This window comes from Sporisorium graminicola, chromosome SGRAM_20, assembly GCF_005498985.1.
Source record: "Sporisorium graminicola strain CBS 10092 chromosome SGRAM_20, whole genome shotgun sequence".
In the NCBI taxonomy this organism is placed as follows: Eukaryota; Fungi; Basidiomycota; class Ustilaginomycetes; order Ustilaginales; family Ustilaginaceae; genus Sporisorium; species Sporisorium graminicola.
Window position 1 is genome coordinate 250626 of NC_043729.1, and position 12293 is coordinate 262918.

General features: G+C 56.9%; 4 protein-coding genes across 4 annotated transcripts; 1 reads left to right on the forward strand and 3 right to left on the reverse strand.

The window, feature by feature from the left end:
* Window positions 1–839: 839 nt before the first annotated feature.
* Window positions 840–4793, reverse strand: EX895_003273 (uncharacterized protein; the record flags this gene model as incomplete). The annotated part of the gene is made up of 1 exon (XM_029883871.1): window positions 840–4793. The coding sequence occupies one exon, from the start codon at window positions 4791–4793 to the stop codon at window positions 840–842; it is 3954 nt and encodes a 1317-aa protein (XP_029739677.1).
* A 189-nt stretch (window positions 4794–4982) lies between these two features.
* EX895_003274 (uncharacterized protein) lies at window positions 4983–6527 on the reverse strand (the record flags this gene model as incomplete). Its single annotated transcript, XM_029883872.1, has 1 exon — window positions 4983–6527. The coding sequence occupies one exon, from the start codon at window positions 6525–6527 to the stop codon at window positions 4983–4985; it is 1545 nt and encodes a 514-aa protein (XP_029739678.1).
* A 649-nt stretch (window positions 6528–7176) lies between these two features.
* Window positions 7177–8139, forward strand: EX895_003275 (uncharacterized protein; the record flags this gene model as incomplete). Its single annotated transcript, XM_029883873.1, has 1 exon — window positions 7177–8139. One exon carries the CDS (start codon window positions 7177–7179, stop codon window positions 8137–8139), a length of 963 nt encoding a protein of 320 aa, XP_029739679.1.
* A 517-nt stretch (window positions 8140–8656) lies between these two features.
* EX895_003276 (uncharacterized protein) lies at window positions 8657–10208 on the reverse strand (the record flags this gene model as incomplete). The annotated part of the gene is made up of 2 exons (XM_029883874.1): window positions 8657–9826; window positions 9912–10208. The coding sequence occupies 2 exons, from the start codon at window positions 10206–10208 to the stop codon at window positions 8657–8659; spliced, it is 1467 nt and encodes a 488-aa protein (XP_029739680.1).
* Between the last annotated feature and the right edge of the window lie 2085 nt (window positions 10209–12293).

Sequence of the window (12293 nt, forward strand, 5' to 3'; positions counted from 1 at the left end):
GGAGGAGCGGGACGGGTGGGAAAGGAGCAAAGGTTAAACCACTGAGCAGACGCGATGTCATGCGTCCTCGTCCTTCCGAGTGATTTGCGGAAGATCAGGCCACTCAAAAACGTTCCACCACACACGCACGCACGAACGACATTTCACCGCGAACAAATTGCGCATGTCCACTGCAGCGCACCACTGTCGACTCCTCGGGTGCCTTCCTGAACAACAGCGTGTGGCGCCGTCAAAAAATCGTTAAGGGCGCGTGTTACTTTAGAATTTGGCATGTTTGTTGTGTGCTGCCGCTGCTGCTGCTGCTTCGATAATTTTCTTCTTTTTCGGCCTTCCGATTTTTACCCAAAATTTCACTTGCTTAGCTGAAAGTCAGCTCGACAACTGTGCAGCGTGGTCGATCAAAGACGCGAAAAAATGTCTCGCCACACAGCAGCCTAGATTCGTTGCAATGCCGCCACGACATGTGAAAAAATCACCCGATTTTGACTCGACACAGGTTGGCTGCCCTTGGAAAATCACCTCGGACACGCACAGCCAAGGCCGCTTCTTCCCTTTTCGCCACACGAGGTGCAGCCGCGCACCCTTGCCTGAACCCTGTTTTCCCGAACGCTCATTGGCAGCGGACGAAGCTACCGTCTGTAGCCGCTTGGCGTTCTGGCACGGCCTAACATTCATACAAAAATCGGAGCTTGTCGACCAGCAGCCACCGCCCTTCAACATCAACACGCTCACGTCACAATAGATGCAATACAGTATAGTACATTTGCATTGGAGCGGGGTCAACGGTACAAATGGCAAACGAGCTCGTCGAGCGACTGAGCATGCTGGTTTGGAGCGCATCAGGCGCTCTGGACGACGTAGTTGAGGATCGAGCCGAGGCTGTCGACATCGTGACGGGCCTCGTCCAAGAGCCGTGTTAGGTCCGGCTGGTCTTTGAGCCAGTCCAGCTCTGCAGTGTATGGAATCGGCGGCAGCTCAACAGGCGGCTGCGGTTGTGGTTGTACACGTGCATCAACGGGTGCAGCCGATGGTACCGTTGGCTTGGCGGGGGGAGCCGCAAGCAAGGCAGCGTCCACACCCTCGATCCGGTGTGGCCTGATCTTGTTCTGCAGCAGACGCGCCTCGATTTCTTCCACATCAAGCGCTTCCGAGCCGTGTGACTTGATGTGCACGGCAACCAGATGCAGCACGTCAAGAGTCTGACCGGTGATAGGTCGGATCACTTCTTCTTCCACCAGCTTAGCGAGTGGTTTTGGCAAGGGAGCCAGCTTGGCTTCCACCTTGTCGCACTCTTCGAGCAGCTCGGAGATGGCCGAATCGACAGCGTTGGACACCTCTGCTGCCGGTGTGCCTCTTGCAGTGGAGGTAGCATCTGGTTGGCCAGACACATTCTCAGGAGCAACCGACGGTGTAGCTGTGCCGCCACTCACTTCTTCCGTGGTGTCGCGCCACTGGAAAGGACCACGACGTGAAGCAGCGGTGGGTTCGGGCGTCGCCTCGGCATCCTTCACCTTGCGCAACGCTGCCGCCAACAGGAGCCTCCTTTCTGCTTCTGCAATCTGCTGTTCGTTCGCATCGTCCGCCTCGTCCAAAAGCATGGCGTGGTGCGTTGCACCGGCGACAAACTCGCCCACACTGCGAACGTAAGCATGGCCGGCGACGCCCGCGTAGACCATGTCTGAGAGGCTCCGACTCGCATCCTGCCTTTCTACCTCAGAGAACGTGTCCGCGATCGCCTTGGTATTGCAATTTCGGGCAGCAGCGATGTACCGCCGCACGATCTCCCTTGGCAGAGTAAGGCCTTGTCGCTTTTGTCGTAGCTCGGCCTTGATAGCCTCGACGCCTTGTCTTCCCAGCAGGCTCGTCGAGAATGCATGAGCTGGTGACGTCGCTGCCGCGGCTTGTTGGGCATCTTTGATAGACTTGCCGGAGCTCAAGGAAGACGAATTGTCGCATTCGACACGCGGCACCAAGGCACCGAATGGGCCAAGATCCGTGATCTCAAGCAGGCGTGCAAGAGTGGGACGGAAATAGCTCCAGTCTTCGAGCGTCTCGCGTTCCTTCTCGCGCTCCTTGTCCTTTTGCTTTTTGGGTCTTCTGTCGTTCTTGAGTGCCTCGGCATAGGCAGGATTGCTCCATGAGCTGGGCGTGCTCAGCGAGCGAGCACCCTGCAGCGACTTGGCAGGCAAGCTGGGCGTGTGGAACGGCAGGTTGCGGAAGTTGGGCGGGAGCGATTCCACATCGTGGCTGAGGTTGCTCTGTAGAGGCTCAGGCTCGGGTGCTATGGCGGAATAGAGCGGGTCTGGCGCACCAGGACGCGAGGGCGGAAGCGTCGAAAGTGGGTCTTTGTCACCCTTCTCCCGGGCATCGCCCTTGCCCTCGTCGTCATCGTCGTCGCCATCGTCTGCAGCGTTCTTGTCTTTGGCCTTCTCCTTCTCTTTGTAGCGCTCCTTTTCCGTTTCCTTGTCTGACTCTTTGTGCTTGTCGTCTATGCCGCTAGTGTTAGTGTAATCACCAGGAACAAATGGAATCGGATAGAGCGACTCAATGACCGGCATCAGCACGTGCTTGTCGCTGCGATGGAGTGTCAAGAAAGCGTGCAGATCATCGATGTCTTCTGGGTTGATCGAGCCGTCGTCGTCGAACGAGTAGGACGCCACGGAGGGCTGGAGCTGGGTCTGGGACAGGTTGGCGATCAGCTGAGCTGCAGCTGCGGCGTCCGCACCAGTAGTAACCTCTGCAGGTGTTCCGGCAGCAGTGGTTGCCGCACCAGCAGCTCCTGTACCAGCTAATGGGGTTGCGGATCCAGTCAGACCCGTCCGTGCCAGCAAACGCTTGGGCGTTCCTGGCGCACCGAGACGCTGCTTGTGCTTAGCGTGCTTGGAAGCCCTGCTTGTCCCACTTGCTGCGCCTGCGACGATCCCCATGGGGCTAGCCAAGGCTTGAATTGGTGTACCTGTCACTGCCGCAAGACGTCTTCTCAGCGCATCGGGACTAGCCTGGCGTTGTCCCAACGGCGTCGATGGAGTGCCGCCTGGCTGCGACGAGTCAAATCGACGGCCGATGGTAGAAGCCGTCCCGTCAGCCGTGGCAGAACGCTCGCGCAACTCTCTTTCTCGAGCAACACTGACCCGCGCACCTCCTTCTTCGTCCGAGACCTCCTCGTCGTCGTCGTCATCGTCGATATCCATGTCAGCGTCACCCTGGCCTTTGAAGCCCGCGCCTGGCTGCACCGAGTCTTCGCGGGTCAGTGTACCCCCGGTCAAGCCGAGTGCTATAGCCGCTCTTTGCCTTGCCTGCGATGTGACCCTCGCAGCTTCCATAATAGCCTGAACCCCTGCGCTGAAGGCGAAGCGAGACCCACGCGCAGCAGAGCGTCTTGTCGTTTCGTCATCAAGTCCCGCCGAAGCTGCGTCAGCTGCCTGCTGCATACTGGCATCGCCTAGCGCCTGGTGTTGGTGAAGCGCAGCGCCGCGGAGCTGTCTTCGACCAAATGATTCGGCGGCAGCGGGTGATCCGTCGAGACCTGATCCGCTAGCCAATGTGGATGCAGCCGCTTCTCTGGCGAGCCTCTTTTGTCGCCGGATCTCGTCACCCTTGACGCCTGCGCGACCGTTATCATTGACAGCCATGCCTTCGCGCTCGATGGCCCTATTGCCCCACGCCGTGATGCGCTTGGCCTCGTTGTAATACAGCGTACCCTCGGGGTTGAACGTCATTGCGTTCGAGACGACGAGCTGGAAATCAGCCTGAAACTCGTCCATGTGACTGTACAGGCGGTCATCGACCTTGCGTTGCATGGTGCCAAAATCCATGGGCGTCTTGATGACGTCGGAATAGCCAGGAACTTCGTCCGGGTTCACGGGTTCGCAGAAAAATTTGTAGCTGTCACGGCGCTGCAGATTCTCGATCAGCTTAGGAAGCGCTTCATAGAGACCTTTGGATCGTAAGCGTTTGATGGGTCGCCGTGAAGGGTGAGAGCTGCTGGCGGCAGCGCTTGTGCCCTTGAACGCGCCGTTCTTGCCACGAATGCGTGGATTGGATGCAGCATCGCCGCTTGTTGCAGCATTGACTGCACCAGTCTCCTCGTTTTGCTCCTGGTCATGGTCATCAGCCCCTTCCTCCCCTTCCCCATCCTCATCTTCAGCCTGATCGTCATCGTCATCATCATCCTCCTCCTCCTCGTCGCTTTCTTCTTGCTCGGAATCGTCGGCCGAGCCTACTTGCCCTTGATCTTCGTGGTCATCCTCGTCGCCACTTTCTGCATGAAGGGAAGTAAACCTAGGCGGAGTAGCCTGTGATTCCGGCACTGATGCTTTCCTCTTGAGCGAGATGCGGATGCCGCCGCCACCGCCGAACGAGCTGCTGAGTCGAGTGCGGTTCAGCGATGGAGATGCCTGCTCGGCCTGCTGAATGTCGGAAGATGGGCGTGGTCTGCCTAGCTTGATCTGGAGCGTGCGTCGCTTGGGTGGAGGCTCGTCGGGATGCGAGTTAGCATCTCTACCATGCTGCGCCATAGCCTCTCTCGCTCTCGCTCTCTGCGCCTTGCTCTCGTCGTTGCGGATATCTTCCTGCTCGAGCTCCTTGGCGAACAGGCTGCTCCTGTCCGTGCTTGACCCTTTGCGTTCGGAAGCTTTGCCGAAAAAGTGTTGGTCTTGCTCGGCTTTGCTCGTGTGCTCGTGGATACGAAAATGAGAAGAGAGACGGAAGACGCCTTTCTTGCTTACTCTATTTTTCTGCTCGCGGGCTGCGACCCCGATTTGAGTCCAATGAAAATTTGGCTCAGCAATCATTCTCTCGTACGAAATCGACCTACGCCTTTTGACCTTTGCGCTTCGCTTCAACAACTTCTGAACAAGAACTGCTCATCATACAGCTCACACAGAAATCAAGGCAAGGAATGGGTATGCGTTTGAGTTGATGCAGAGCGCGGACAGACTAAGGAAAGAAACATCAGCAAGGATAACGACCCTCGGACGCACTCAGACCTCCTTGTAGATCTTGATCGTCTTATCCGCACCACCCGTGATGAGACGGGTGCCAGTCTGATCGAAAGTCGAGCAGAACACACCAGCCTCTGCGTCAAGAGACCCCGGCTGCGGCACATCTTCAGCAGCTTGAAACGGAGTGCCCGTCGCATAGTCAAAGAACTTGAGGCTTCCGTCGTCACCGCCGCTGAAGAGCACACCGTCGGCATTGACGCTGAGCGTGTTGACAATCGTATCGTGCGCCATGTTGTTGACCAGCGTGCCCTCGGGACATCTCCACGTCTTGATGTTGTTGCCTCCTGCGCTGCCAGATGCAAAAGTATACTGCGTGGGATGGATGGCAAGTGCACGCACGCTTTTCTTGTGGTGAGTAAGCGTCGTGATCGACTTGCCGGCGGCCAGATCCCACAGCTTGACGGTCGCGTCCATGGAGCCGGAGACGATTTGCGGTTCCGAGTCTTGACAGGCGACAGAGGCAACTGTGCCACGATGCCCTGTCAACGTGTGGATGGCCATGCGTGTGCGCATATCCCACACGCGAACCGACGAGTCCCTTCCTCCCGTCACCACTACATCAAGCGTTGGATGCAGAGCCAGCGAGTAGATGCCAGACAGATGACCACGGTACTGTCGGATCACAGTGTTTGTCTCCAGATCCCAGCACTTGACCACTCTGTCTTCGCCCGCAGAAAACAGGTAAGGGTGCCTTGACGATACAGCGATGCCACGGACGGTCGAAATGTGTCCCGTGAGCGAAAGCTTGAGTTCGCCGGACGCAAGGTCCCAGATCTTGACCATACGGTCACCGGCACCTGTCGCAAACCATTTGTTGCCTGGCTCCACAGCGACACATCGAACCCAGCCCAAGTGACCCGAGATGACGCGCGAGAGCTTCCAATTCGGGTGAAAGGCCGGTTTGGCTTTGCGGTTGGCCATCTCCTTCTTCTGAATGAGTGCCTGAGATAGTAGACCGGACGTACCACCGCGGTGCAGTGCCAGAGCAGACGAGTTTGATGGAGATGCAGAGGAAGAGGAGGGTCCTGCGGAATGCGCGATGCCATTGCTTCGAATGGTGAGAGCTTGACTGGGCGAGGAGGGAGCGATAGGGCCTACAGCTCCGGACAACGGTGCAGAGCCTCCATCCAATTGGTCTATCAGTCTCGAAAGATGTGTCTCCTCTCCTCTGCGCTTGACAGTTCGACCCGCTGCCGCTGCTGCGGATGCTGAAGAGTTCGGTGCGCCAGGACGCATGGGACCGGCTGCAGCCTGTTGCTGAGCCAAGATGGCAGCAGGGAGTACCTTTGCATCTGCATACTCGGAGCTGATCTTGGAAGCGAGATGCGTCTTGGCAGGCTCAAAAGCCGAAGCGTCGCCAAAGTTGTCAAAGTCGTAGCCGTCATCGATGTGAAAGAGCAGCCTGGCACGCTTCGAGGACCGAGCAAACAGGTCGGAAAGTGGAGGCAAGCTCTGGTGGTCGGCGCTAGATGATGATCTCGATGGGCCAGCTGCCTGGCTTTCTGGCCCTGATGCTGTCGCCATCTTTGCTAAGGAGCAATTTGGGTCGGTCTTTCGAGTCAAGGGCGTGAGTGAGCGGCAAGATGACAAGGGGAGTGGGAGAATGTGCGATGCGGCCAAGCTGTAAATGTGAGAAGAATCTCAAATCCTGAACTCGGCATTCGGACTCGAGATTGCACAAATCAAATTCGCGCCACAAAAAAGTATGGCAGCAGACAAGCAGAACCGAAACAAGGCGCGTCAAAGCCGTGATCACAAGTCACATTCATTCTTACAATTCGTACAGGCTGATGCCACGTTTCTGTTTTGAATGAGTCGATTTGCCTCACCCGACACCCTGGCGAGCGAGAATATCCTACTCAGCCTTGGCGTTCCATCCCCTTCCCCTTCGACTTCCATCTAACTCAGCAGCTCTCCCACTTCATCGAACACTGTAGTACTACCTCAAAAGCTTCAGCAGACAGCATTCGTAGCATCGCTACAAGCTGAAACCAGCCACATCGCTGTTAGACGACACAACACTGGAAACGACCTCTGCTACCTGGATAGCAACGAAGAAACACGCGCCACCAAGCCGCCGCGCATCTGTCATCTCCAGACTCCAGGTGGCAACTTCCTCGACCCATCCATTCGCTTGCACGATTTGTACTACTCTATCCTTTTCGGCGGCAACATGGCTACCAAAGATCTCTCGCTAGACGAGCTCAAGGACCTGCAAAAGCAGCTGTCTAAGCTGGCTACCTCCTCGGACTCGGAAGCCATCCAGTCCATCTTTGGTCAGCTCAGGACGGGGTTGTCGGTACCAACAGAAGACATCATCCGTCAGAGCAAGATCGGTGTAGCGGTGGGCAAGTTGCGCTCGCATTCGGACAAGAAGGTAGCGGACCAGGCAAAGTCGTTGGTCAAGGACTGGAAGTCGATCGTAGACAAGCAAAGGGCGCAACAGCAATCGTCTGCAAACAGCAGCAAGACGCCTTCGTCAACTGCTTCGCCTGCGCCGACAGCGTCCAAAGCGGATGGCGCGGCCAACGGCAATGGGACAGCAGAGGCATCGCCATCATCGACGCCGTCAGCAACAGCAGCCACCAAACCAGCATCTTCCAACACGAAAATCGACTTTGAGATCCTTAACGACAAGGTGCGCAACGCATGTCTCAAGCTGCTCTACAACTCGCTCGAGATCGGCAAAGAGTCGCACGGCTGGAACGACTCTCAGATCTTTGACGCCGCCGTCGCCGTGGAAGCCGCGATTCTCTCGAACCAGGGCAAAGGCTCTGTCACGGCCGACTACCGCAACAAGGTGCGCAGCTTATCGCTCAACATCAAGGACAAGAGCAACCCAGATCTGCGTGTGCGCGTCGTAGAACACCATATTCCCGCCGACACGCTCGTCACCATGACCAACGAAGAGCTAGCGAGCGACAAGAGAAAACGAGAGATCGAAGAGCTGCAGATGCAGAACCTGTTCAAGGCCAAAGGTGCTGCCGCCCAGGAGGCTGAGACCGACGCTTTCCAGTGCGGAAGGTGCAAGCAGAGGAAGACGCGGTACTACCAGATGCAGACACGATCGGCTGACGAGCCTATGACGACGTTTGTCACGTGTACCAATTGCAACCACAAGTGGAAGTTTTGTTGATCTCCCCCTTTCATCGGGTCGCTTCTTTTGGTGTTTGCGTATAGAAGCCGTTTGTACTAGTATCAAGAAGAACAGTTGTATTGCTTTGTCAGTGGCGTGTGGCGTGCGTGATGTAGTTGTATGGTTAGCGCATGGATCTTGCTCAGGTGCTCGTAGGCGAACTCGAGCCTCCTGACCGAGCCCCAACGGACGATGACTCGTTCCCGCTCATGATCGGATGTGAAGCTGCGCAGCTGACACCTGCTCGAACGACACGAGGAGGGACCGCGGTTTGCCGGTGTTCTTCCTGCGCCACGCAAGCTTGCCCCTCAATCCTTCGCAAGGCACGAGACACACTGCAAGCAGCAAACAAGATAGGGAAACGATTACTCTGGTATCGATGGTGATACACGCCACTTAAAAAAAAGGGGGCCGCAAGACAGTAGAAAGAGGATCACGAGGGGGGAGAAAGTACAAGAGGGGGGGGGGGTGGTTTTGGAAACGGAAAGGTAAAAATTTCTCGGAAGGGACGCGCACGTTATGCCGAGGCAGCCTGGGAGGGAGCCTGGGCCTCGAGGTCCTTCTCGCTGTGGGCGGGGGAGAACTTGACGTCTTGGGAGCCCGTGGCATGGTGGACCTCGGCGCCCTGTTCCGGGTTGACAAAGTCGTGGAGCAGGGGGATCACCATGACCTCTTCGCCGATCTGGGCGAGGTCGATGCCGAGCACCTCGTCTTCCTCAGTCGAGCGGAAGTGGCAGCCGGGGATGCGGTCGATAGCGAACAGCAGGATGAGCGTGACGACAAACGACCAACCGAAGCCCGAGGCTGAGTCGGCGAGCTGGTAGCCCAGCTGCACCCAGTTGTGGTTGATCCATCCGCCGGGGATGGGCGTCGAGCCGTCGAAGGATGCGACACGCGAGTCGGCGAAGAAGCCCGTCAGGATGTTGCCCACGATACCACCCACGCCGTGCGCAGCGAAGATGTCGAGCGCATCGTCGTAGCCAAGCACGTTCTTGAGGCCCGTGGCGAAGTTGCACGCAGTTCCACCCACCACACCGAACGCGACCGCGGCGGGCGTACCGACGTAACCGGACGCAGGTGTGATGGCAACCAGACCCGAAATGGCACCGGAGCAGAAGCCGACGGCGGACCACTTCCTCTCGAGCCTCCAGTCCCAGAACATCCAGGTCAGTCCACCCACCGCGGTAGCCACCTGGGTCACCATCATGGCCTGCACCGCACGCAGGTTAGCACCGAGAGCCGAACCACCATTGAACCCGAACCAGCCGAACCACAGGAACACGGTTCCCAGCACCACATATGCCACGTTGTGCGGGCGGTACGCCAGCTGCTCGGTGCCGTACCCCTTGCGCTTGCCGAGGAAGATCGAGATGGCGAGCGCAGCCGTGCCGGAAGAAATGTGCACGGGCGTACCACCAGCAAAGTCGAGTCCACCCATGACGTTGGCCCAGCCCTTGCCGACGTTCCAGGTCCAGTAGGCAATGGGGTTGTACACGATCGTGGACCACGCGAACGTGAAGAGTAGCACGGGTCCCAGACGCGCGCGGTCCGCAAACGCACCGCATGCAATTACGGGCGTGATTCCGGCGAACATCATCTGGTAGATGCAGAACAGCAGCTGCGGAAGCGTGGTGCCTCCAGTCGAAGGGTTGATGTCGACACCCATCAGACCAAAGTTGTCGAGGTTCTGTTTCACAGTAAAGAGAAAAGGTCAGTTTTCGCGTCAGAAACACTCTCGTTCCAGAGCGAGGCGACAAGAGCTCGAGACTTACACCAATGAACTTGTTGCTCGAAGTGGTGGAAAAGGCGAGCGAGAAACCCCAGAAGAACCATTCAAAAGTGACGACCGACATGACGGCCATCGACATCCAGATCATCGAGAGCGCCGACTTCTTCCTTAGCAGACCGGCGTAGAAGAACCCAAGACCGGGAATCATGATGAACACCAACGCCGAGGCGACAATGATCCAGGCAATGTTGCCGAGGTTGTAGATGAGAGGCGAGGGAACGCCGTCCACATCGTAATATGTGAGGATATCGCCATTTGCGGTGGAAGTAACATTAACCATCTTTGCTAGCTCTTCGTGCGAAGATCAGCTGGTACGGTTTGTGTTGGGGAAAGGGCGGGAAAGAAGCGGGCCGCGGATTGAAGAAGGCTACTTGTTCTCTCGATGCGTTTTGAAGGGGGCGGGAGGGGACCCGTGCAGAGATGCTGGGGAAGGAGTGGCGGGGTGGATGTGGATGGTGGAAAGGACACGAAGGAAAGGGAAAGAATCGGAAGGTGGGAAGGTCGACACGAAAGTCGAGGGTTATATACTTCTGCACAGCGGAAGGCGGGAGGCGCCTCTCTGATTTGAAAATGGGCGAGGAGGGCAAGGAGGGCAAGGCCTCTCAGAGGGCTTAAGCGGACGTCGCTTTGCATACGCTTGCGGGCTCTCCGTGCACTGCTCTCGTTCCCCTCACTTGGAGGTGGGGGCGAACTATTAGACGGATTGATCACGCAACGGTTTCAGAGACAGAGAGAAAGAGAGAGTGGGAATTATCGAGCCAGTCAGGAACGGCGATTCCAGGACAACCGCCCAAGATGCAAACGCACAAGACAGTCAATCAATCCATGACCGCTGCTGCAAGCACAGATTCGACGCCGACATTGGGTATAGGGAAGTTCCAAGATCGACGGATGACAAGCACGGCATTGGCAGGGGAGCGAGGAAAGGGACGCACGGAACGAGCATTTTTGCTGCTCCGACACGACAGCCTCATGCATTGCAATCTCTTTGGCACGCTTGTACAGCATCAGTGATAGGAACAGAACGGAAACCCGTGTGCGTCTCAACCTCGCCTTGGTTACGTTGTCCCGCTTCGTTGTCGCTCTCCCCCCTTCCTCTGCGGTGTTGCCAAGAGAGGCTGCCATGAAAGAACGCCCTCGCAACGGTGGCGATGTTCCGACTTTCACACACGCACACAGAAAGGGCGAGGACCGTGAGAAGTGGGGAACAGTGTGACCAGCGTAACCATGCCAACAGCGGTTGCCAAGAAGATTTAAAAACAAAGCAGGCTTGTTGTTGCTCGTGCCGGAAAGGGGCCCGAGATCCACCGTTTGCCCCACTCCGAAACCACAGAGCTCGAGAGGGAGGGACGAGACAGTCGGCTCGTTGACCCCATCTTGCCGCGCTGCTGCTTTCTTCTCGATGCAGATGCAGAGTTGCGACAGACGAGGTGCGTGGTACACTGAGTGAGCCTGCCGCAGCTCGGCAAAAGCCAAAACAGTGGTGCCCGACTCTGCATCTACACCACCGGTCACGATCTTGTTATCTTTCGAGTCTTTTTTTTTTCTTTCTTTTCGTTCCTGAATGCGTTTGGAACAGATCGCTTCCTCTACCGCCCAGACCGGGCCCCAAACTCTCTCTGCTCGAAGCGAGTGAACCCTGCACCCTTTGAAGAAACATGGTTGATTCATATTGATTGCTCTCTAAACGTTTTTGAGATCAGAACGGGTTCCGACGGCCGAGCGGAAGGTGGCTGGAGTGCTCAGTTTAATCAAACGACCGTGTGAAAGGGTACAGAGTTGTCTAGACCACGACGTTCTTTCTCTCTCGATGGCTCTCGCTCCATTCGGGAGCGGTGGGTTGGTGAAACGCTTGGTGGGGACCAATCTGAATCTCGAAGCGCCACGAATGTTCGTCCGTTATCCGAGTCATAGGCAACGAGCGACACTGGAACTGCGTTAGTGCTTCTTGGCATGATCCTGCAACGCAGCAAGCCCATCGATTGGAGCACAACAACAAGGAGAAGATCACGTCAAGCATCTTGGCACTTTGTTGCCGAGGCGACGAGGAGGACAAGGCCAAGAACGGGGGAAAGCAGGCTTATCGAGGGGGCGAGTTGCAAAGGCGCGGGCTGGCTGCGAGTGGTGCCGTTCCTGGAATCCATCAGGGACCGCGAGGCGAGAACCTGCGCAAAGATAAGAAGGCGAACGCGTATTACGATGACAACTCGCTTAGTGCCCAGCTGCTGCCGCGTGCGCTTGCAGAGATAAGAAAAATACTGCGCGATTTTCTTTTCACCGAGCTTTTCACCGTTCGAGCGGAGCAGCAGCAGCGATTGCCCTCGCATCCTCTGGTCCGGCGGGTGAACAAGGCAGAAAAAAAAGA